Here is a 24,151-nt window from a genome sequence, read left to right as displayed (position 1 = left end):
GTGGTCCTTCCCATGCTTTGGGGAAAGACTGGACCAGGAAGAAAGACCTTCTTCCACCCCCTTGCTGCTATGAGCAACTGGTCCCTAACTCCAGTGCCTTCTGGGAACCTGATCTGAGAAGATAAACTGAGGATTGGTCTGGGGACTCAGAGGTGCCGAACAAGAGTTGACCCCCAAGGTTCCCACAGAGCTGATGTCCAACCCCAGTGGCCTGGACGCCACAGACTTTTTGGCAACTGGCTTGGCGATTCTGAGGACTCGCTTCCCTGGGTGACTTCTGATCTGCCTTAGCTCCTTGGGGCAGCCTGAGGATGGCCCTAGGCCAGGTGGGCCGTTGGCTGGGGCAGGTCTCAAGGGGTGTGGGCAGGCACAGCCCTGCTACCTGGGTTCACGGGCCCGAGGCTCCAACTGGAACCTGGGGCAGAAAGATGACCAAGGCCTGCCACTGATTGTTCTGCCGGAAGTTAGGAACAGGAACTGCCACTCTTCCCAAACTTCTAGGAAGTACAGAGACCACTTTGGAGTTGCACCAACACTTTATTTGTATTCTTTGAATGGATGATTAAAGTCATCCAACATACAGATAGGCCCGCAGCTCCTAAAGTTGGGCATTTTAAACTACGACATGGAGGAAATCATCCCAGGCAAATGGCAACATTTCTGAAGGGTGGATTTGGTACTTCTGTGATGGGAAAACGGGCTTCCGTCTGCTCCCCAAAGGCACTGCGCTTCAGGCCAGAGCGACGGGGAGACAGCGCACGGGGCTGGTTAACATGTGGTGCCCATGCGTGGAGAGGGCCCCCCCCCGGACAAGAAGTCGGGGAGGGGTTAAGCTTGGGAACAACCAGCAGCTTCCTGTTCAGGAAGGACAGAGAACAGTGACACTTTCTAATTAGTGTTTGGCCTCCACTCCCCGTTGTTACTGCGAACCAAGCGGCTATGAAGAAGACTACAAACCAACTGATTTCAAGCCCTGGAACTGCATGCATCTGAGAACTCCCTAAAGCACACCGTCCACGCCAAGTCTCTGGGTCTGGCTTTCATTTCTCGGGGGTCTACGGGGCTGCGGGGTTGCCAGCTGTGTCTGTCGTGCCAGCGGCGGGGGCTGGGGCTGAGGCCGTAGTGGGGGCTTCTGGCCGCTGCGTTTCCGTTTGGCGATCGTCTCCGCTCCCCGCGCTTCTCTTGCTCTTGTCCGCGGCCGCCATCATTTCCTGCAGCGGGTGGTCTGCTTCCAGGGAGCTGGGCTGCAGTTCATAGACCTGCACCTGGCCGGGGACATCGATGGCTTTCTGTTCAAGTTTTTCCAAGATGGTCTGAACCTTGCGGACACCATCCCTCCGGGCCTGGCGCACGTCGGCACGCCCTTCGGGGTCCACCGAGTCCAGGGCCAGGAGCTCTTTGGTCAGACATTCTTCTATCATCAGGTACTTTTTGTCGGTCTTCTTGCCTTCAAAGTTGTCCACGGCTTGCTCCAGGCCCTGCACCTTCTCCAAGATGGCCTCTACTTTCAGCACACCTGGATGCTTTGGGAGGGGGGCCTCAGCATCCCCTGCCTTTGGAGGTGCAGCTTCTGTGGGGACGGGGCTGGGGGCCACCTTCTCTTCCACAGCCACATTCTTAGGGGGTGGGGGAACGGCAGCGGCGGCGGCGGGGCCTGGGCTGGGAGGACAAGCAACAGGAGCAGCGGGAACCCTGACTTCCACCTTCTCAGAGGGCGGTGGGGACTTCTGGGAGGCGGGCTTGGCCTCCGGCTCCTTGAGGATGACTTGGATGGGGATGTGTCCGGGAGGGAGGTCTGCTCCGGCGGGGCCTGGCTGACTTTCGGGTTTGCTTTCAGACAGGGGAGCAGGTGGAGGCTCAGGATGGGCCACGGTCTGCTAAGAGAACACAGAACAGAAAGAGGGTTTGTAACAGACTCACAGACCACCAGGACCACCGGTGAGCAGCAGACCGGGAGCCTCGGTCTCGCCGGTCTATGTTTAAGCAGTATATGAGACGGTAAAGCTGGTACAATAATGAGCTCAACTTTCTGAGTGCTCACCCTCCTTACACTTCCACCTTACGCCTTAAAGACCACAGGGACCTCGTGTCACCAACTGGGAAGAACTGGACACCACCACTTCTAAAATACTCCTCCATTTGAAATACGATTCCACGTCAGACACGAGGTAACCGTCATAGTGTATACACTTGAGCAAGGAGTCACGTGGTGGGGGAAGGGGAAAGAGGAGCAGACGCCAAGGGCTCAGGTAGAAAGAAAATGTTTTGGAAATGCTGATGGCAACATATGTGCAAGTGTGCCTGATACAACTGAATGATGGATTGTTATGATTTGTAAGAGCACCCCCCCAATAAAATGATTAAATAAATAAATGTTAAAATAAATAAAATATTCTAGTGTGTTAAAAAAAAAAAAGCAAAGTCCCACAGCGACTGAGTTCATGCTGACTCACAGCGACCCTGCAGGACTGAGTACAGCTGCCTGTGGTGTTGTTCTCCTGTGGAGTGGTGGGTGGGTTCAAACCGCAGACCTTTTGGTCAGCAGCCAAGCTCGTTAACCACTGTACTACCAGGGCACTTTACACCCACCTCAGCTAGCTTAATTCCTCCATGAAAAATCAAGCAAACACTCAAACTCACTGCCATCGAGTCAATTCTGACCCACAGCCACCCTCCATGAGCCTCCCAGAGGGACTCTGAGAGATAGGAGAAAGGGTGAGCCCCCGATCGTGTACAGGGAGCAAAAATCAGATGGCCTCACAGATATGTGGCCTCATGGACATGTGGGGAACCATCTGCTGTTCTATAAATTGGGGGGGGCTCTTCCTCAGGACCACTGAGCCCAGGATGGCTCAGGGGAACCCCTCTGCTGCCCCAACACCAGCCACCTCCACCAGATAGATCTCTCTGGCCCAGATGTCGTCAACACGGGGTCTTAGCACTCATCAGTCAATCACACCTGCCACTTTGGGTGTTCAAAAACAATGGCTGTCTAAGAGAAGGGGCATCCACACAGATTGCTTGTGGTCCGGGGTTAGGTCCTGGAACGGCGATCTGAACATGGGCTGTGTGGTTAGGAGGCTTGTCATAACGCTAACTCCCGAGTCTGATCACCCCACTGGGTCATGAATGAGAACATCTTCTCTTGTGAAATACCTCTTGAAGTTAAGGTGCATGGTGTCTGTAACTCGCTCTCCAACTATTCACAGATTGTGTGTGAGTGTGTGTGTGTGTGTGTGTGTATGTGTACAGATACACGCACGAGCATCTATTGGAGAGTAAGAGAAGAAATGACCAAGTGATCCAGAAAGCTGTGAACCAACAGTGAATCTGGCTGAGGCCATATGGAACTTGTTTGAATGATTTCTCGCGAGTCTTCCCTTCCTGGGCATCTGGAGATAGGCCACCAGGGCGGGTCAGCAAGGGACCCAGGTCCCATGAGGGGTGAGGCCCGAGGCCTGCATGGGAGCCCCACCAAGGTGGCTGGAGGTCTGGCCCTCAGGCAACCACAGCAAGGGGAGACCAGCCAAGCAAAGGCTGAAGACAGTACTGAGGGTTGACAACCGCTGCCCTTCACAGCCACGTCCAGAAGGTCGCCACCTCCACTCCTGACAGAGCCTGGCCGAATCTATTGCAAAAGAGCCCCTTTTTAGTGGGTTAAAGTGTCATGCTGAGGGCTCAGGTGGGTCGGACCCTGGGCTCTAACAGGTAGTGCTGGTGAGTGCCGGTGTTGGTGAAGAACGCAGAAGGGACCCTGGAGGAACAGTCAATCTGGCAGATCCTTGGAATCGAGGCTGGGGAGACGTCCTTCTCCTGTACTTTGGGCATGTGATTAGGAGGTGCCAGCCTAATACCAGGCTTGGTCAAGTGGAGGGTCAGCAGAAAGGAGGAAGACCTTGATGAGGCAGCCTGGGACACTGGCTGCCAACAATAGGCTCTGACATACCACCGAATGTGTGCATGACCAGGGACGCACCCGAGCTCTCTGTACCTGAGGCCTGTCGGCGGCAGCAGGGTGCACACGGACAGGCGAGGATGCGTGCACCGGTGTGCTGCTCCTGGCTGGCGAGCCCTCACGGCTTGACACGCTGCAGGCAGGTGACCTGAAGGGGGAAACGGCCCGCCGGGGCCGGGGCTCCCAGTCATCGCTCTGGATCTTGTGGTACACGGGCTGGTGGGTTTGGTATTCGCCCTGCTGAGCCGGGTAGTGGGTCTTCTGGGCTTGGTGGAGGGAGGGCTGGGCTGGGGGCCGGCTGGAGCTCTGCTCGTGGACCACAGGGATGGGGATGTAGCCTCGGGGCAGCTGGTGGCTGCCCAGGGCGCTCCTGCTGGAGGAGGGCAGGCTGGCTGAGGATGACGAGGACGAGCAGTCCGAGGCAGCTGGAGACTGGCATCGCTAAGAGAAAGACACACACACCAGAGGCCTCGTGAGTGGGCGCTCCAACCACACATGGAGCACCTGCCCACAGGGACACACATGGTCCTGAGATTCACTCCCGTCTGGTCACATGCGGACCAAGCACCTTCCCCTCTGGGCCATTCAACCCCCACCCCACCTGCCCGAGATGCACTAGTGGGAATGTGGGGGAGCAAAGTGTCATCTGCCAGGATCTTTGTAGGGGACCTCTGGGCCCATGTTGTTTGCCAGGTGTTCAACTCCAGGCCTCCGCTCACCTCGGGTCTGTGGGCAGCAAGGGGCTGGGCCACTGCAGCTGCAGCCGCCTGTCCACATGGTCTGTCTGGCTGGGTGGCTTCCACCATGCCCCGCAGGGGTGACTGAGCCCTCTGGGGAGCCGCCGCCGCCTCGGAGCGGAACCGCTGCATCCCCGGCTGCAGGTAGGCATGGACGGGGTGCCGGGCCTCTGCACCCTCGTGGAGCACAGGGATGGGGATGTAGCCAGGGCGGAGCTGGGGGTACACTGCATGACCTTCTCTAATAGGCGGCAGCCGGGAGCCTTCGCGGGCGGGGCCATTCGCAGAGGATGCAGTTTCCTACAATTGGAAGAAGAGAGAGAGAGAGAGAGAGGCACAGGCCGGTTAGGAACAGGGAGCAGGGCCACTGTGGTCCCCAGAGCTCAGCAGGACGGTGCACCTAGGGCGAGAGGCTGGTCCATCCAGTGCCTCCTCCCTCAGGGGTTGCTGCACACCCCGCTTGGTGTCTGTGGAGCACGGCTCAGGCTTCCCGTCCCTACACTGGGAAGACAGGCTGGGGAGACTTCTAAGAGCTGCTGGCAGGAGCCAGGAGGGGGTGGTCGGTCGCCTGGTCAGAATGGACCCGATGGCAGATCATCGACATATTAACAGCAGACTTCCTGGCCACACAGCGTGGGGACTGGTCCCAAACACAGAACACGACTTGGACAACTTGATAGAGAAGGGGTGGGTTGGGATTGAGGGGGCAGGCCACTTCCAAGACAGATGGCAAGATAGGGCAAGAGATGGGAATGTGGATGCCGGGCAGGGCAGGGCAGGGCGGGAGCTGAACTGAGGTACACTGTGCTGGCTGGCCATGCTAGGGGCCATGAGGTGCAGGGGGGACCCGCTCAAGGCCTCTCAGGAAGTCCTCCTTTCAGTGGCCTGGCTATTTTGGGACCCTGGAGAAGGCCAAGTTCCAGATGTACCACAGGCGATCTTATTTCAGACATCGCTGGCCAGTCTCTCACCAGGCAATGTCTTTTGTCACCAAAAAGAAGCAGAGCAACCAAGTTCCCCAAGACCTCAGGTCCTAACCACCTCTGCAGTAAGGGCCCCTTCTCAGAGGAGCTGCACAGTTAATATGCTAATTGGGAGATTTGGGGTGGGGTGGGGGGATTGAGTCCACTCAGAGTGACTCAGAAGAAAGGCCCATCTCCTGAAAAATCAGCCGCTGAAAGCCTTTTGGAGGTCAGCTCTAAACTGACTGCAGGGGTCGGGGTCACCGGTTCTGGTTACACAGGAGGGAGCGGCTGCTGGGTGTGCCCTGCGCATGTCTGTCCGAATAGGCCACCTGCTAAGGAGAGGGGTCCTTCCTTGAGGTGGGCTTCTGAATGGCAAACCAGCCCCGGGGTGTCACCTCTCCTGCAGCAGAACCAGTGGAAGTAAAGACAGACAGATGCTGACGACTGGTTTGCACTCTTCCCTACATGCTCCTCTCCCCGTGTGCGGGCGCCAGGCCTGAGGGGCGGAGCTGAGATGTCTCCCTTCCGGACGTACCGGCTGCTTCTTCCCTGTGGCACACAGGAAACGGTGTCCCTGTGTCCTTGGGGACTTTAGCAGAGCGGTGCTCTCAGATTAGAATCCTCACGTGCTTGGGGCAGCAACATATTTTAGCCTGCTTGACTCTCAGGTCACCCAAGAGCATAGAGTGGGTCCAGGCCCAAGTGCTGCCAGCACAGAGGCAGGGCTGCACTGCCAGGAGCCAGCAGAGATAGAAAGGAACCTTCTCTCCAGGGTACAGCCAGGGCAGGACTCCCGCTGGGCATCTAACCCATTCCTGGGGCCCCTTCCTTCCAGCTGGAATTTCGGGGGCATGGGGGAACAGCACCGGCTGCAAGGGACTCAGTGATTCTTCTCAGCCATGCACAGCAGCCTCCTGCACTTCTCAGAGGCACCTTGAACCCACCTGCCTCCTGGGTCAATGTTCCGCCACAGCCATGCCCAGCACTCTGGGGCTACCCAAAAGGCCAGGCACGATTCCTGGCACCAATCTCACTGCCATCAAGTCAGGGCGGACTCACAGCAATCCCCTGGGGATTTTGCAGACTGTAGAAAGCCTGGTCTCCCTGCCTCTGGACTGACTCCAATTCCTAGCAATCCTATAGGACAAGGTAGAAGTGCCCCTGGGTTTCCAAAACTATAACTCTGTCCAGGAGTGGAAAGCCTCCCCTTTCTCCCAAGGAGCAGCTAGTGGTTTCCAACTACTGACCTTGTGATTAACATGTAACCCCCTGCACCGCCAGGACTCCCGCAGGAAACAAGCAGAAAACAAATTCCTTGGCAAGTCGGCGGGCCCCCGCAGTCGGAGGTGATTTCGAGTTTCACCTCCAGCAGGGACAGTTCTGTGATCTTGGAGGAGTCCCCAGGCCCCGTGAGCCGCCATTCCTTATGGAATAATTGGTGCAGCAGCACCCACCCTGCAGAGGGCCCCCCACTCTTTGGACTCTGGAGGGTCAAAGGAACTGAAGGACCTGAAGCTGATGGACAAAACCACCCGACGGTGACAAAGGTTGGTGGCCCTGGAGAAACGGCACTGAGCCTGAAGAACCTTCCGGGATTGCAAACACTCTCTCTCTGGGTTCTTGTGATTTGGGTGTGTCCCTCGCTTACCTCAGATGTACCTCAGACGCACCCACAGGAGAGGCTACCATGCTTGGTGCTGTGAAAGGCTAAGGGGGCCTTCGTTGAGTCAGACTGACACCAAGGCCACAACCAGGGACTCCAACACGCCGGCCATCGTGTAGACAGCGGCAGACAGGGCCCCGTTTCATTCCGCCACAAACCAGGTCGCCATGGGCTGGAACTGCCGCCTTCGCAGAGACCACCTGGGTAAACTCTGCCAGCTACACACTTCCCAGGAACCCCTTGCAGCCTGTCCCTGCCCCGACCTGTGTAGCTGGCTGGGGCCCAGGGCTCTGAGGCAGGCCAGGCTGAGGCTTGGCACCTCCCACCTCCCGGAGGAAGCCCCTCGGATCACCCAGAAGTCATTAGCGCGTACACCTCACAGAATATACTCTGAACCTCAATTGACAGGGAGGGAGGGAGGGAGGGGAGGAGGGAATAAGGGCCTGTGGCAGCAGGCTGCTTCCCAGAGCCGGGTCTTGAACGAAGGGGTGTGTTTGGGTCCCTGGATGGAAAGGATAGGAGGTGGCCACGGCAGGTGGGGTGCTGGGGGCAGCAGGCGGTAGGTGAATGCAGAGTTGAAGAAGAAACGGCTGGGGGGGCAAAGGGCTGAGCCAGAAGGGAGGACCCAGGGAGATGCCTCAGGAGGCAGGAGGGGCTGAGGAGCAGTATGAGTCAGGAAGTGAGGGGACACGTCGGGGTGCGAGTTGGGGCATGAGATGGGAAGAAAGGGGTGGCTTGGGGAGAGGCTCTGTGGCCGCCAGGAAGACTCGGGCTCACACCTGGGGCCAACTGACCAATGGCACTGCCCATAGGCTGGGGAGGTAGGGGTGAGGAGCGCCACCTGGGGCGGCCCGCTTTCCTACAGTCCTGAGGCCCAGGCGGCTGGCTCCGTGGGAGTGGATGCATCAAAAGCCCCAGCAGCTTTTCAGACGGACAGTGAAGCAATGTGACAGACATGCGGAAGCAGGAGCCCTGGTGGTGCCAGGCTTCAGCGCTCAGCCGCCAGCTGGAAGGCTAAAGCCCACCCGGCGCTCTGGGGGAGAAAGCTGCCGCAGTCTGCTTCTGCATAGACAGCAGCCTACAAGTGTGTCGGGGCTCTGCTCTACATGGTTGCTATGGGGGGAGTGGTCTCGACAGCAGTGGTTTTAACACAAACGAGTAATCTAAGCCCAAAACGAGACTGGCAGGCACAGGAAGGTCTGTAACAGGAAGGCATTCTGGCGCCACCTTCTAATGCTTCCACCCTGCTCCGCAGGCTCCTGCCAACCGCAAGGGCAGCTGTTGATGCTTCTATTCCAGCTAATTCATTACCTTCTAAAGATGGCCTGAAAGGGCTTAGTTGCCCTTTGAATCTCCCATAGGAGGGCGTCGTGGTTACACGTTTGGGACTGTGGCGATCCTCAGAGTCCACAGTTCAAAACCACCAGCCACACCCCGGGATGAAGATGGGGCTTTTCTACTCCTGTGAATCGTTAAGTCTCAGAAACCCACAGGGCAGCTCTGCCGTGTCTTGTTGGGTCGCCACGAGCTGGCATCGGCTCGGTGGCGGTGCGTTTGGTTTGGACTGTCTCCTGTAGTGTTTGCATCAAATTCAAGCAGGGAGAAAAGATGGACCGTTTGGAATGAAACAGAAAGGAAAACAATTTGAATGTCTGGCTCCCCTTTAAGCACGAGGTGGGACAAAGCCCACTGGTGAAAACAAACATCTCACTACTACGAAAGACCAGGAATTAAAATAAAATGTTTCTAACTTAAAAATAAAGAAATTAGGGTTTCTGGGGTAGGGGTAGGATGGGAGAGGGAGGGGATAGAGAAGAGCTGATATCAAAAAGTTCAATTAGAAAGAAAATGTTTTGAAACCGATGTGGTGGCAATTGTACAATAATGCTCGATGTGATTGAAGTATAGAATGTCATGATAGTGACAAGAGCTCCCAATAAAATGAGTTTAAAAAGCATGATCGCCCCTTTAACGGGCTGTACAACTACATAGAATATGCTTCATTAAGAGCGAGAGAACGGGGGCTCGCAGTCCTAAAATCCCTGCAGATCCCTTGCCCCGCGGATCCAAACATTGGTCCAAGCAGCTAACACAGGAGGACAAGTCAACCTGACGTGGGCTCGGAGTCTCTGGTGACACACCAGTTCGTTTTCAGACACCGGTGAGAGGCGGGAGAGAGAATAATCAGCCACTGGATATCCAAAGGGCCGCGTTACTCAAGGACAAAGTTCACAAAGGGGCTAGAAAGCGAGCAGACTTTAAAGCAGGAAGCAGAGTCAAGGAGAGAAAATGTTTTGAATCTGATGGCGACAGCCACTGTGCAATTAGGGGTGATCTAATTGAATTATGGATTGTTATACTCTCTCTAAGAGCTCCCAAGTGATTAATTAAATCATAGTAAACAGGAAGCAGAGACGGTGGCATAACTGACGTTACATTGAGGGGACTGTCCTCGATGGCAGGAAACAAACTGCACTGTGTTTGGCTTGTTCTGTATACTTTCGCCCCATGCGCAAGGAGAAGAAAGCCCTGTTGAGACACGCCTCAAGGAGCCAAGTAACAATCCTACGTCAATAGCAGGGATAAAACCACCCCACAGAAGCCCAGGTTTGCTCTCCGAATTCTTTTCTGATCCTTGTCCTTGAAAGCCAGGTTGGGCTGCTTTGCCCAAGAGCATGTCTCAACTTCACTGCTCGCTGTCACCACGCCGACCCCAAGGGGAGCGTGGGAGGACACTGCTTGTGGAAAGCCGGGATCCTGAATGGGCATCTAACTCCTTCTGTCGCAGAAACACTTGGGTGGGGGTGGAACCAGAAATGTTCTGAAGAGTAGTGCGCCCCCCACACTCTAGGGGCATGAGAAGCACCTGGGGGCTGTTTAAAAATGCAGACACTGAGCCCAAGCACAGGGGGCCCACAGTGCAGCGTGGAGAAACACTGCTCTCGAGTCCCTTCCCGCTGGTGGTCCTGGCTGCTCCTAAGGCCCCCGAGTCCATGCACACTCAGTGACCTCACGGGCACACTGGAACTGCCTGGTAGGTTTCCCAGACACAGCCTGCCACCATTTCCTCCCGTGGAGTAGCGAGTGGGTTTCCAAGCACAAACAGCAGCTCAGCGCTTAACCCCTGCACCACCAGGACTCCCATCTAGCTCAGCAGTAAGAAAGCACTGTCAGGGAAACTGAAAACACGGCCACTCCTCACTGCAGCAAACTGGAAGGAAGCTGCTGACCCCGCAGGGAATCCCTGGGCGCTCCCTCAACCTCAGCTGCTTTCAAAGGCGGGGTCGGGGTAGGGAAGGGGGGAATTGGCTTGGACCCACCACCTACAATTGGTACTCTGTACACTAGAGGCCTAAAACCCACCCCACCAGGCCCAGCTGCTCTGGGCTGCATGGGGCGGGACAAACACAAAGGTAACTTTAGGGTGGCCCCGGAGCACAGCAGGGAGCCCTGAAGTAGGTCAAGGAGGGCGCTAACTGTCTTAACTGGGTTTCGAGGCCAGAAGCGCCCTTCCTGGGGTCAGGTGTGGACTTTTCCTAAGAACTTCTGAGCCAAGGAATGGGATGGAAGAAGAGAGGGATCTTGGAGCTCCTCCCCACGGAGGGCACGGGGCAAAGCCAAACAGCTTGAGAAACCAATAAAAACTTTCTTCCAAAGCACAACGGGAGAGAGCGCTGGGCATCAGCCTCCTACCCAAACTTCCCCCCCCCCCCCCCGACAGAAGCTGAATCATCTACTGGATTCCACCTCCCCCTGCCACCCATTGTCTACACAGCTGAGGAGTCGAGTCGGCTGAGACCCAGCCCACGGCCATCGAGCAACCCGAGAGAGCGTGTAGGGTGCGGTAGAACTGCCCCCGTGAGCTTCCAAGACTGTAACTCTTTCCGGGAGTAGAAAGCCATGAAGTGGCTGATGGTGGTTTCAAACTGCTGGCCTTGTGAGCAGCAGCCCAACATGTAACCACCAGCATTGCTGGTCCAGCGGAGACTCCCAGAAAGGCAGTACTGTATTTTCACGCAAGCATCGTGTGCACTCGAGCTGTGTCCAAACCTCCAAGCCCACTTCAGGCACTCGTTTGCTGTGGGGTGGGTGCCTCACATGTGTGAGAACACAAAAAGAATTCGGAGACCAACAGTCAGGGCTATTGGAGAGTGAGCTGAGATTATTGCTAGGGACCCCAAACCGACAGCGGGGCTGTTGTACCCTAGGATAACTGAGACAGGCATCCCTAAGCCTTTCATGTCACCGGGGAAACTCACTGTTGTTTTTTTTGCAAGTACATAGGCACGCTGGGATGGGCCAGACCAAGCCTGATCTGAAGTAGGCACCTGGGCTGTAGGTCCACCATGCCTCTGGGTTGCCTGGGACAGGGGTGGTTTCCTACTAAGACCCTGCTTCCCCAGCAGACACCCCCCTGCTCCCGGAGATTGGTGCATGATTTAAAGGAAGTAAAGCTGAGAAAAAGTCTTTGTCAGATGAGCCTGTTCCCTGCTCCACGGAGTCAACTCCCTTCATCTTCCCAAAAGAGCTCAAGGAACAGTTGGCTCAGCCTCCAGGGGCAAAACCCAATTCCTCAGCAATTCTTAACAAGTTGGCAAGAAGCCCCTTAGATTGCTTGATGCTGTTAGGTGTCCTCAAGTCGGCTCCAACCACAGCGACCCACCCCGTGCCCAACAATGAGAAGGAAGCACTGCCCAGTCCTGTGCCATCTGCATGATGATTCCTGCGCTTGGGCCCAAGGTTGCAGCCACTGTGTCCATCCAGCTCACTGGGCCCTCCTCTCGTGCCACGCCCCTCCACTTTCCCAAGCATGATGCCCTTCTCCAGGGACTGGTCTCTCCTGACAACACGACCAAAGCATGTCAGACCAAGTCTTGCCATCCTTGCCTCTAAGGAGCATTCTGTACTTCTTCCGAGACAGATTTGTTAGGCCTTTTGGCAGTCCATGGTCCTTCAGACTCTAAGAAGACCCTTTGTTTAAGAAGGTTCCCTGTTGACAGGCTCTACAGGAAGAAACCAAGGCACAGGAATGGCCCTAAGTGGCTTGTCACAGATAGCAGACCCAGGTGTGCCCGGCAGTAAGGCCCAGGGGTGTTATTCTTGCTGGCAGACTGCAGCCTGTGGCTGGCATCTCCAGCCCCTAGCCTTCCCTCCTCTTGCCCGCCGGTCTGCGCTGCAGCTAGGGCTGGAACATTCAGTTCGAGCATGTGCTCTGGGCCAGCGAGCCATGGAGCCTCTGCTCAGTGCTGAGTCATCGGCCCAGCCAGGCAGGGCGGCTGGGCGGAGCAGGGCCTGGCTGCATTCTGAGTCACCACAGGCCCCCAGAGCTCAGGGTTTGGTCAGAGGCAGGGGCCGGGCAGGAGACAGCCCTGTTTCTCTGGGGGCCAGAGCCAGCCCGGGCTGTGGGTCTCGGAATTGATCCAAAGGCCCCAAATGGGACATGGCTGTCAGTGCCTTCCTCTCCCGGCCGTTTGGCTTGTGAACCATTCATTCACTCATCCATTCAGTCATCGTGTCCCAGCCCAGTTGACTAACATCATGTTAGCAGGCACTGAGCAAGTTATTTCAACAGATGAAAGGTCTGTTCTCCCAAAGGAAGCCCATGCCACCCCATGGATATCTTACCCCAGCTCACTGGAGATGCAGTTCTGGTGGTCTAGGGGGATACAGCTCTGGGTGGGGGCCACAGTTCTGGGATGGGGTCATATACCTGGGGCAGGGGTACAGCCCTGGGGTGGAGGCACAGCTGTGGGGTTGGGACATAGTTCTGGGGTATGGGTCACAAATATGGGGCAGACAGTGTGTAGGTCCTGGGGCAGGGGCATAGCCCTGGGATGGGGTCATAGACCTGGGGTAGGGGCCATAGACCTGGGGTAGGAGGCAGGGGGTACAGCCTTGGGGCAGGGGGCACCTGGGATGAGCTGTGCCAGGTCCTGCTACAGACAGCAGGCAGCTTACAGCCCTGTGCTGTTCTGAAATGACAAGAAGCAGCAGCAGCTTTACGGGCATGGACTCTGATCTCACTGCCAGCCACAGGGAAGAGAATGTAAGGGGAATACAGCCCCCATCCCTACACACAAACACACACACCACCACCACCACCACCACCACCACCCCAGAGATGGCAGAGGGTGTCCACTCTTGCTGACGTAGGCCGGAGGATGCTGTGTCACCGGTAAGGACAAAAGGCAGCTTCTCGGAAGCCATCAAGAAGAGCCCAGGCAATCAATACTGAAGTCCTTTGTCGAGAAAAGGTCATTCAGAAATGACGTAAAAAGGAACAGGCCTCCGGGGACATCAGGGAGTCCAGGGCAGGCTACACAGCAGCCGACACCTCAGCCTCGGGAGCCCACAGAGGGCGTCCTGAGACTAGTGCACGTGTCACAAGGGTGCACTTCAACAGGGTGGCTTTGCTTTCAGAAGCCGGTGCACCCTGAGCTCAGACCGGCGCTTACTCCTCTGCACACAGCACTGCCCATTCGCTTCCTACGAAGCTCTCCGGCCTGGTGGCATACATGGTTGGCATTCAGCTACCAACGGAAGGGTGGGTGGTGTGAATTCACCCGGGGTCACCACGGAAGGAAGGCCTGATGACCACAGGCACCGATCTCTGCAGAGCACAGCTCCCCTCGGAAACACAAGGGTCACCATGAGTCATAGCAGAATGCTCCTTAGAGGCAAGGATGGCAGTCTCGAGTTGACCTGGCTGGAGCCCTGGTAGCATAGTGGTTAAACATTGGGCTGTGATACGCATAGTTGGCAGTTCAAAACCACCAGCAGCTCCGAGAGAGAAAGACTGAACTTTCTACTCCCATGAACAGTTACAGTCTCAGAAACCCACAAGAGGTCATTAGGAGTCAGCATTGACTCGAAGGCAGTGAGTTTGGTTTGATTTGGAGGTGGGGGTGGGGGTGGGGATTCAGACCCTGCCTCACAGGGAGAGAGGGTTTTGAGACAAAGCCTAAGAGTGCTAACTTCTGGAAGATTCTAATTAATGTGGCCCTCAGAGAGGGGACAGCCTGCTTCTTGAGGGCTGGCATGGCACTGAAGGGCCAGCACCGTCCACCACATGGCATGGAACGCCGGGTCACATGGGCACTGCAGCTGGTGCTCATGAATCTCTGAGGGACGGACGAGGCAGCGAGTGAAGACTCAGCCCATCTCCTACACTGAGAATGCCCAGGCTCAGGAAATGAGCCAGCACTTCTGACCAAGGTCAATGATGGGACTCCAGTCAGCTGTGCCAGGACAGCTCTGAGGCTGAGAGGCACAGGGTCAAGCCCATCTGTCACCCCTCGGATGACTGACTCTGGTCACAACAGCCTGTCTTGCCACTGGGACCGGCTGCAGGCCAGTCAGCTGCTCGGACATAGAGCTCCTATCACCAAGCACTGGCCTGCGGATTCAGGGGCTGAGAGGAGTAAGAGCAGCCACCAGCGCCTGGCAAGTGTATGTAAACATGCTGACAGACAAAAAATGAGGCTCATTCCTGCCGAGGGAAATTCTTTCAGATTAAGCCTCTGCAAACTGCCTGGCTTCCTGACATGCTGCCAAGGCCCTAAAGAAGTCTTGATAGAAACATGTGAAAAATGAGTAAGGCCAGACATCGTACACAGTCCCATAAGTGCCAAAGCGAGGGGGGAGGCAGACTTCCACACCTGCACCTTGACAGGGTTTCGAGCCTAGCCAGAGAGGCAGAGCTGTAAGTTCGAATCCCAAGGCAGACTGAGGGGGGCGGGCAGCATGGGTGAGGGCCTTTAATCTTCAGCCAAGAAGATTAAAGAAGGGCGGGCTCATCAATATTGGAGGACCCTAATGAATGCAGATCATGGTGGAGTAGATGAGCTGGTAACCGTAACGCTAGTAGTTCGAAACTACACAGGGGCTTCACGGGAGAAAGAGGAGGCTTTCTACTCCCATAAAGCATTGCCATCTCGGAACCCCCCCAGGGGCAGTTCTACCCTGGCCTATAGGGTCTCGCTGACTCAGCATCGACTCCAAGGCCAGGAGTCTGAGAATGAGCACAGCCTCTTTCGGGTGGCACACATCACCCCCGTCTCTCTGAGCGTCTATTCCCGCAGCCAACATAACGCGGGGTTTACACAAGGCCACCTGAGGCGTGCCGATGCTTAGGCTTGGGGTGGTGTAAAGCCCTCTGACTCACACGCAGATCCAAGAGCGTCAGGCAGCGAAGCCTTCCCAGCCCTGGCTCACGTCAGCTACTGCCAGCCGGGCATCTGAACTCGGAAAGGACAAGTTGGCTCAACAAAACAGGGCCTATTATGTTATTATGTTCTGAACATAATAGGTGGTGTAGTGGGTTACGTGTCGGGCTGCTAACAGTAAGGTCCAAGGTCCGAGGGAGGACGGGGTGTGATGATTTCCTGCTTTGGAAACCCACGGGGCTGGTCGACCCTGTCCTAAAGGGTTGCTCGCGGGCGTCGACTCCGTGGCAGTGAGTTTGGGCTTTTAGGATTATGTTGGCAGCGTGGCAGTTGGCTCTCGCAGGAGCCAAACACAGGCCGTTCTTGGGGGAGCGGGGCACACGATGGAGGCCTCCTCAGACGGGCTGGACTCCAGGGGTGGCTGGTCCTCTCTTTATCCACCCGCACCCTGCCCCCCAATAAGCACCGCCTCCGGAGATGGGGAGGGACACTGTGCGATGCTGGGAAGGGGAAGGCAAGCTGGACCACTCCTTTCCTGACTGCGCAGCTTCTGCTGGGAGGCCCAGGGCTGCCATCCATCTGCAAAGAGCAGATGACCTCACCTTATGGGGAAATCCGAGAGGCATTCTGGGCCCGAAGAAGAGTAAGTGGGTCCCTGTGCTGCAAGTAAGAACTGTAAACATTTCCAGTTTCCCGGGAAGGATGGCTCTGCCTCAGGGCGGGGTTCTGCCAGGAGGGCAGCACCACTGAGACCAGCGGGCCTGCCCCCTTCTGAACTGGACCACTTCCCTGTGCCGGGCACCGCCCACACCCTTCCACATCACCCCAAGAGCCCAGGCACTCCTGTGGGCAGTTTCCTCCAGAAGGAGGAGCACAGATGAGTAAAGGGCATTGCCGGTCAGAGGCGGGCCACCCTCGGGAAGGTCTCCAGGGCTCACCCACAGGGCAGGCAGCAAATTGGGCCGCTCCGCCTGGCTCCAACATATCAGATTGGAGCCATCGGTTCAGGGGTGCATGTCTCACTTGGAGAGCACTGGGTCCCACAGAGCTGGATGTGACATGCAGGGGCAGTGGGAGGACAGACAGAGCTGGCAATCCGTGTTCTTAAAAGGTCTGCCATGGGGTGGTGGGGTACAAGGGAGTGGTGTTGCCTCTAAGATCCCCAGGTCCAGACTGGCCTGGGTCCTGGGCAGAACGTCTCTGCCATGCCATGTCTCTGTTGGTGAAAGCAGGCGGCACGCCAGCTCCCAGACAGTGCATTTCCTGACTGCGACGCAAATGCCAACTTCTCTACTAGGCAGGGGTCTGGGCAAGTCACAATCTGCCAGGAAAGGAATGGGAAGCCCAATAGTGTAGAAAACAGAGCCCTGGTGGTGCAGTGTCGGTCAGACGCTGGACTGACTGCTCACCGCAAGGAGGTGCAAACCCACCCGTCATTAGGTGAAGACAAGGCTGTCTGTCCCTGTGGTGATTCACAGTCCGGACACGTTCTGCAGGGTTGCTATGGGTCAGAATTGGCTCAAACAACAGTGGGTTTGGTTGGGTCTTTGCCTCCAGGACTAGACTCTTGCTGTCACTTGCCAACTCTGTATAAGTGGGGACACCAGGGTCATTCTAACCATTTCAGGGGACGATCTATAGCAGCGGTTTCCAATCTGTGAGTCGTGACCCCTTTAGAGGTCAAACAATCCTTACACAGGGATCACCCAATTCCTAACAGTAGCAAAATGACAGTGATGAAGTAGCAATGAACATAATTTTATGGGGGGGGGCGTCACTACCACATGAGGAACTGTATGAAAGGGCAGCGGCATTAGGAAGGTGGAGAGCCACTGATCTATAGGAAGGTGAGAGGTAAGACGCCGTAGTATAAAAGACTGCAAAGAAAACTGAAGTTTCCAGTCTTTGGCCATCCCTTTACCAACAAGGGTAGACCAGACCCACTGTGGATCAAAGTGCTTCCAGGCTGACTTTGCAAGCCGCAGGTGCCCAGCATGCCCCACTCAATGCAAGGGCACTCAGGGTGGGCGTGGGCTCAGCACTGCCAAAATCACCCTGTTTTATGCCCCCCTTTCCTCCTTGTTCCTCAGAATCTCATTTCTAATATAAAATGAGACTGAAGGTATTCCATTCCATCACTTTGGAGGAAAGTGAAATTCACATAAATGAAATGGAATTTAAAAAAATTGTCATGGAGTCCGTTCTGACTCATAATAATGGGCATCTGGGTAGAACTGTGTTCCAGGGAGTTGTCGGCGACAGTTTTCCCAAGGAGATGGCCAGGCCTTTCTTCCTCGGGACTACTTGGTGGGCTCAACCCTCCCACTTTTCTATGAGCATTAACCATCCAAGGAGTCTGGAAAGGGAATTCAGTCACCCAGTTGATGTGGGTCAATCCAAAAGCCCAGGTTTAAAAGGGACGAGGCCTAAAGAGGGAAGAGACGGATCTGTTTTCTCCTCCCCATCTAGAGTCGGGCTGCAGCCGCATCTCAAGGAGCTCCATTGGAAAGCAGAGCTTTTCTTGAGTTAATTACCTCCAGTCATCACCATCCCGTAAACCAAAGCACAGAAGTCGGTAATCCAACACTCGGAGTGGACCGGAGGACGCCGGGATCATCGAGTGTTTAGCTTTCATGCTTCACAGCTCCATAAAAATCCAAGCCACCCTCCGTCTTCTGGCTCATTCCAGCGGTTCAAGGCACTTTGTTTTTTCTGGGGAACTGGGGGGCTTTGAGGTTTAGAGGTTGCTTTGCTGTCAGGTCTAGAGGAGTGACTTTTAACAGCCTACCCCAACTCTGAAGTTTCTTTACCAATCAAATAAAGAGGCTGAACTAAGTGATTGTGGAGGACCTTTCTACTCTAACAGTCTGTTACCACCAACAGGCTTCTGACTCAGTAGCTCTTCTTTTCTTTCCCTTTTTAAAAAATAAGTAATTCCACTTGTTTTTCTCCTACTTACAAACTTTTACAAAACCACAGCCGTTCAACGCATGCATGCACTGGGAGGGGTCTGTAGCAGGAAACAGCAGGTAACCTCAACTGGCCTGGTAAATTCCACGTTGAAAAATCTGGGTGTTAACGCTGCACTCACCTTGTTGTTCAGACTTGATCTTCACTCCTAACAAAGACTGCCAGCTGGGCCGGCCTCTACCAAAATAACCAACCCCCAGCCATCCAGAAAATCTCTACAGGAGCAGACAGCCTCACCTTTCGCTCCCCGAGCGGGTGGTGGGTTTAAACCGCTGACCCTTTGGTTAGCAGCCAAGCATTTAACCACTGTACCAGTGGGGCTCTTTCCTCTAAAATCTACATCCATGCAGACGAGCCAAAGGGACTGGCTTGAAATAAACATAAATTTCACCCAGTAAATGACTGAAACACACACACACACACACACACACACACACACCTACACAGTGTCTTCCACTCCAGCTCATTACACTCGCATGTATTAATTTTTGGCAATACATATAACAATTCCTCTCACTGTTGGGTACAAGGGAATGAAGAAAATGGTTCTAAATCTGATTGTGGCGGTGACGGCACAGCTCTTCTTAATGTGACTGAGTTATTGAGCGGTAGATGTGAACTATATGCCCATCAAACTGTTGAAAAAATTAAAACCCTTCAAAAATGAAAAAGAGCTGAAAGTGGGAAATTCAGGTCTTCTCTTTCTATAAAATCATGGAGTATTCTTCACTTGGTGAAGTTGTACATCTTCACAATAATTTACCAGTGAAGGGGCTGCTTTGACTCATCTTTTACCCAGACTGTATTCACAATGACCCTCTGTCGAAATATCTTTATTTTCAAAAATTTCTGTTCTGAGTAACAAGTTCCAATCCATAGAAAATTGCCAAGAGGGGCACAAGTTATTGCAACTTTTTAAAATTAACAGACTAATTCCTTGGCTGTATGTAAACAAGATATAAGCCCCAACTGAGAGAGTATTTGGACTCAATTTATGTGTGTGTTGGAAACAAAAGCTAAATCCTTCAATATCCAAATCAGGGGAGGTATGTCACTTAAAAACCCAAACAAAAAGCCAGAGGCAGTATTTTAAGGCACGGAAAGGATGGCCAGGATTTTCACTTTGTGTTGGAGTCCCGGCTTTGGAAATGAACAACACATTCTTAATAGAAACCATTTCCATCGATACTACAATTGGAATCTCAAAAGCTGAAGGCAGAAAAAAAAGAATCTATTTTCATCTGCCTCCTGAGTCACTCTGTCCTCCAGAACAGTAGAAACAGGAGTCAGGGCAACTTGACCAGGGAAGACCACTCGCCACACGCAAAGACCTGGGGGCACTAGGTGGACGGGCAGTACTGTCCGCTGTGGAAGAGTTGGAGGGGGTCACTGGCCTGCCCACCCCAGCCCCGAGCCCGGGAATCACTGCTGCCCTGGCTCTCCACACGAACCGGGGAGTCCGGTCACGGGTCACCCCCGCCCCCCCAAAGTCAAATACTGCGCGGTGAGGACTGTCAAGGGCGGATCCCTGGGGACCTTGCTAAGCGCCGCAGGGTGAGCTCCAGGGGCCAGGCCGACCCTGGGGTGGGCGGCGAAAGGGGTGGCCCCCACGGGCTGTGCGTCCACCACCAAGGTGGCCTCGGCCCACCTCTAGGGCCTGGACGCTGCGGAGGCTTCCCCTGTGGCCACCGCCCGCCACCCAAGTGGGGACGCCGACCGGCCCGGGCGTGGGCGCGGGCCTGGCTCACCTTGGGGCCCTCGGGGGGCACGCGAGGGTCGTTCCACGTCGTGGTGCGGCTGTTGTGGTCCACGAAGAAGGGCCAGCCGGTCTGCGGGTCGACCTTGATCTCCCAGCCGGGGGGCAGCGGGTCGCGGTCGCCGGCGCCGTTGCCGGACGCCATCTGCACCATGGGCGAGTGGGTGGCTGCGCTCATGCTGGTCGAGGTCGGCCCGGAGGGCGGGCGCGGGGTGCCGGGGCGCGGGGTGCCGGGGCGCGGGAGAGCTGGGGGGCAAGGGCCTCCGGGTGCCGAGTCGCTGGGCCGCGGCCGCGGGGACCTCTCTGCCGCCGATGTGTCCGGGAAGCCGGCGCCGGGCACCTTTATGAATTAAAGGAGGGGGTGACGTGGCCCGAAAGGGGTGGAAGTGTCTGGAAATAGCCGCCTTGCTGCCAGCGGGGAAGGAGGAGATAAAAGGAGGCAGCAACTGGCCGGCCAGAAACTTCTGGTCCCATCCAGAGAAGTTGGCGGCCGCCCGGCTTGGATGCGGAGCTCCGCCCTGAGTCATCGGCTATAATCGTGCGCGCGGGGCGGGCACGGGGCGGGGTCCCGGCGGCCGCCCCTCCCCCGCCTGCTCCGGGGCCCGGTCGCCCCCCATCCCACCCCGCGACCCCCGCCGGCCCTTCGGGGTCCCCGGGCTGGCATCGGCTCCTAGAGCCGCCCTGGCTCCTGCGCGCCGCGCGGGTGTCCCCGGCCTGGGCGCTGGGCGCTGGACGCCGCGTGGCCGCAGCCCCTCCTTCGCCGAAAAACAAAAGTCATCCTTAGCTCCCGAAGTCGTGTTGAGCCAGCGATGTCACGCCCCCATCCCTAAACGGGTATCAATTTGGGGACCCGAGCGTCGCTCAGTTACGTTGGAATCACCGTCTTTTATGGAGCCCGAGGGCTGTTTCGGGGGAGGGGGGGCGGGCGGGCCGTGGATCGCCGGTCTGACCACTGTGAACAAAGCCAGGGAGAAAACGGAAGTGCAGGGCACTGTCGCCGGCCGGCCTGCTGGAACCTGACGCAGGAGAAGGATTGCACCAGCCCATCCTTCCTCCATTCGTCGCGCCTCAAATATAGAAACGTGGATCGCAGTGAATAACTGAACACACAAAAATCCCATTCTTTGGGGAGAGAAAGATGAAGTTGTTAACTCTTGACCTTCATTTGGGTAGTAGGGACCAACCCAACTCATGAAAACGGTTCCGTGGTGGTTTAACTTCAACAGGGGGCTCTGGTTCCCCTGGGGGCCTGGGTGGGGGTCAGGGGAGGGGTCTCTGTCCCAGAGAGGGAATGGGGGTGGGAGGAGGGGAGGGCAGAGGTCGCAATTCTCAGATGGTAGGCAGGATCCCTCCTTGCCTTCCCTGGAAACAATTTGAGAAACAGCTTTGGAAGAGTGTTGGGCCCAATTTTCCATCTCCGATTCAGAGACTGTGTATCCTGGAAACCCGCAGATACACCTCTTGCCCCTTCTTGCCAGCACAGAACTCCTGGGAAGGCTTGCCAATCATGTCCACTCAAAAAGAGTCTTGCTCAGAAAACACACACACACTCCGTGTTAGTGAAAATAGAAAGTACTGACTTGGGTTAATAGACATGTAAGAGCTGGAAGAGTAAGTCCAATGTCTGTGTACTAATTAACCCCCACTCCCCATTCTGCCTTTAGCAACCCTCTAGGACAGGGTGGAACTGCTTCTGTGGGTTCCTCCCTACAGGAGTAGAAAGTCTCATCGTCTCCCATGCAGCGGCTGGTGGTTTCAAACTGCCGACTCTTGACAGTTTGACTGGACCCTCCATTGAATGGTCGGTGTCTTACGCTTTCTTATATCTGAAGTTCTGAACAAAGGACCTCAGTTTATGGAAGCTCCAATTCCAAGTGAATTTTTATTTCTATCTTCATTTGTTCAATTTGTCCAGTTTATTTGCCAACCCCAACCACAGCTGAAGCACTGAGAGCATGCATTCCTCGCCGGCCCTTTTGTTGTTGTTGCTAGACAGAGCAGAGAGGAAGAAGGTGAGAGTTATTCCCACCAAACCCAAAACAAAACCCACTGCCTTGTGGCCCATTCTGACTCACCGTGACCCATGGGACAGAACAGCACTGCCCTGGAGGGTTACCCCGAGCTAAACCTGATGGCTTTGAACTTGTGGGTAGTAGCCCACTTCATAATCCACGACGCTGCTGCCAGGGATTTCAGCTAGATTTGTCTAAGGTGGGGTCCTGTGTCTTGGAGAGCTGATTGGAAGAAGCCTCCTGAGACTTGCTGAATAAGGAGTAGCTAATGTTCTAGGGGTCCAAAAACAAAACAAAACCAAAAACCCAAATATGCTTTACAGAAACTCCTTTATGAAGTCTTAAAGACAGAAAAACCAAATCATCCAGATGAGGGAGGCTGCAATGGTGGGAGTAGGATTCAGCCACTGGTTAAAAGGAATTTGCTATAAAATTCATGTTTGGTGGCAGATCAATTGACCATTTCTGATAGGAAGACGATGGAAACGGAAGTAGAGAAGAGACAATGATTGGAATATAAACAATGGCCGGTTAGAACTGTTTCTAAGACGGGTTCTGGGTCCCAGTGCTCTCAGAGTAAGACTCCTGACAATGTGGCCCTGGTACTTCCATATTCATTAAAGACAAAACAAAACCCCCAAACAATTCATTGTCGTCAAGTCAATTCTGACTCAGCAACCCTGTAGGACAGAATGAAACTGCCCCCGTAGGTTTCCAAGGCTGCAAACCTTTGCAGCAGTAGAGAGCCTTGCCCGAGGATCACCGAGGACTTTTTAATTCAAGGGCATGCCCACATAAACCAACGAGGACAAGACTGCCTAGGGGAGTCATAGTAATCCACCTTTAAACAGCCTAAAGGCTGAGCTTTTTACTTTGCAGGTTAAGAACTCAAAGGAGACTGAATTTGTGTCAAGACTCAAAGTGGATTCAGGGCTCCCACTGTAAACCGTAGCTTTCGGCAAAACTAGAGCTCAGAATTCATGCTCCAATAGTCAGACTACAGCTTCTACCTGGTTAGATCAACCTCTGTCTGTGTCCAGAAGCCGGTGGTGTAGACTCAGTGGAGGTCTCAGAACCCACTGGCCAGAAGACGGACCAGCAAAAAGAGTGAGACTCGGGTGTCTGCCCTGTGAGTTCCGGGCATTGAGTCTTGACTTGTCTTCAGACTTCGCCATAGCCTTAGCCACTGTTCCTAGACCAGTGGTTCTCAACCTGTGGGTCGCCACCCCTTTGGGGGTCAAACGACCCTTTCACAGGGGTCGCCTAAGACCATATTTCCGATGGTCTTTGCTTAGGAACCAAGACACCGCTCCTCTATCTGTCTCCAGGCGTGTCCGCCCACATGCAGGGTCACCACAAGGTGAGGACATGTATGAAAGGGTCAAGGCGTTAGGAAGGTTGAGAACCACTGTCCTGGACCTTAGTGCTTGCTGAGTGAAGAGATGGTTTTTAGGGGCCATTGGTTCTGACTCATAGCAACCCTATGGACGACAGAACAAAAAACCCTGCCTGGTCCTGTCCAAACTCACTGCCATCCAGTCAGAGTCAACTCATAGGCCAGGTTACAACTGCCCCTGTGGAATTCCAAGACGGTCACTCTTTACCAGAGTAGAAAGCCTCCTTTTTCTCCCAGGGAGCGGCTGGTGGTTTCAAACTGCTGACCTTGCAGTTAGCAGCCCAATGCGTAACCCCGACAAGAGGGTTCTGTCCAGTCCTGTGCCCTCCTCATAACTGTTGTTAGGTTAGGGCCCATCGTTCCGGCTGCATTGGAGCTTACATCCTGAGCACTCAGATGACACTGAAAGCTGAAGTCCATTTGCATCGTCTGCACGTGGACTAGTTCGCCATTGAACTCCTTGTGACCATCTGCTAGGAAGAAGGCCACTGAGGATGCTCCTCCAAAGAAAGGATGGTAAGACTTCATCGCA

The 24,151-nt window shown here is 55.1% G+C and overlaps 1 protein-coding gene across 3 annotated transcripts; it reads right to left on the bottom strand.

The window, feature by feature from the left end:
- Window positions 1-523: 523 nt before the first annotated feature.
- BAG3 (BAG cochaperone 3) lies at window positions 524-21,114 on the bottom strand. Of its 3 annotated transcripts, none has more exons than XM_075533616.1 (4): window positions 20,204-21,114; window positions 4,675-4,992; window positions 3,977-4,396; window positions 524-1,874 (listed from the first exon to the last, which is right to left on the bottom strand). In XM_075533616.1, the coding sequence occupies exons 1-4, from the start codon at window positions 20,387-20,389 to the stop codon at window positions 1,056-1,058; spliced, it is 1,743 nt and encodes a 580-aa protein (XP_075389731.1). In that variant the 5' UTR covers window positions 20,390-21,114; the 3' UTR covers window positions 524-1,055. The 3 variants fall into 3 exon arrangements, with proteins under 3 accessions (XP_075389731.1, XP_075389732.1, XP_075389733.1); XM_075533617.1 differs by having other exon boundaries at window positions 524-1,877; window positions 3,992-4,396; window positions 20,204-21,113; XM_075533618.1 differs by having other exon boundaries at window positions 3,992-4,396; window positions 20,204-21,113.
- Between the last annotated feature and the right edge of the window lie 3,037 nt (window positions 21,115-24,151).

This window comes from Tenrec ecaudatus, chromosome 16 (assembly GCF_050624435.1).
Source record: "Tenrec ecaudatus isolate mTenEca1 chromosome 16, mTenEca1.hap1, whole genome shotgun sequence".
Lineage (NCBI taxonomy): Eukaryota > Metazoa > Chordata > Mammalia > Afrosoricida > Tenrecidae > Tenrec > Tenrec ecaudatus.
This window is presented reverse-complemented; position numbering and strand designations above follow the sequence as displayed.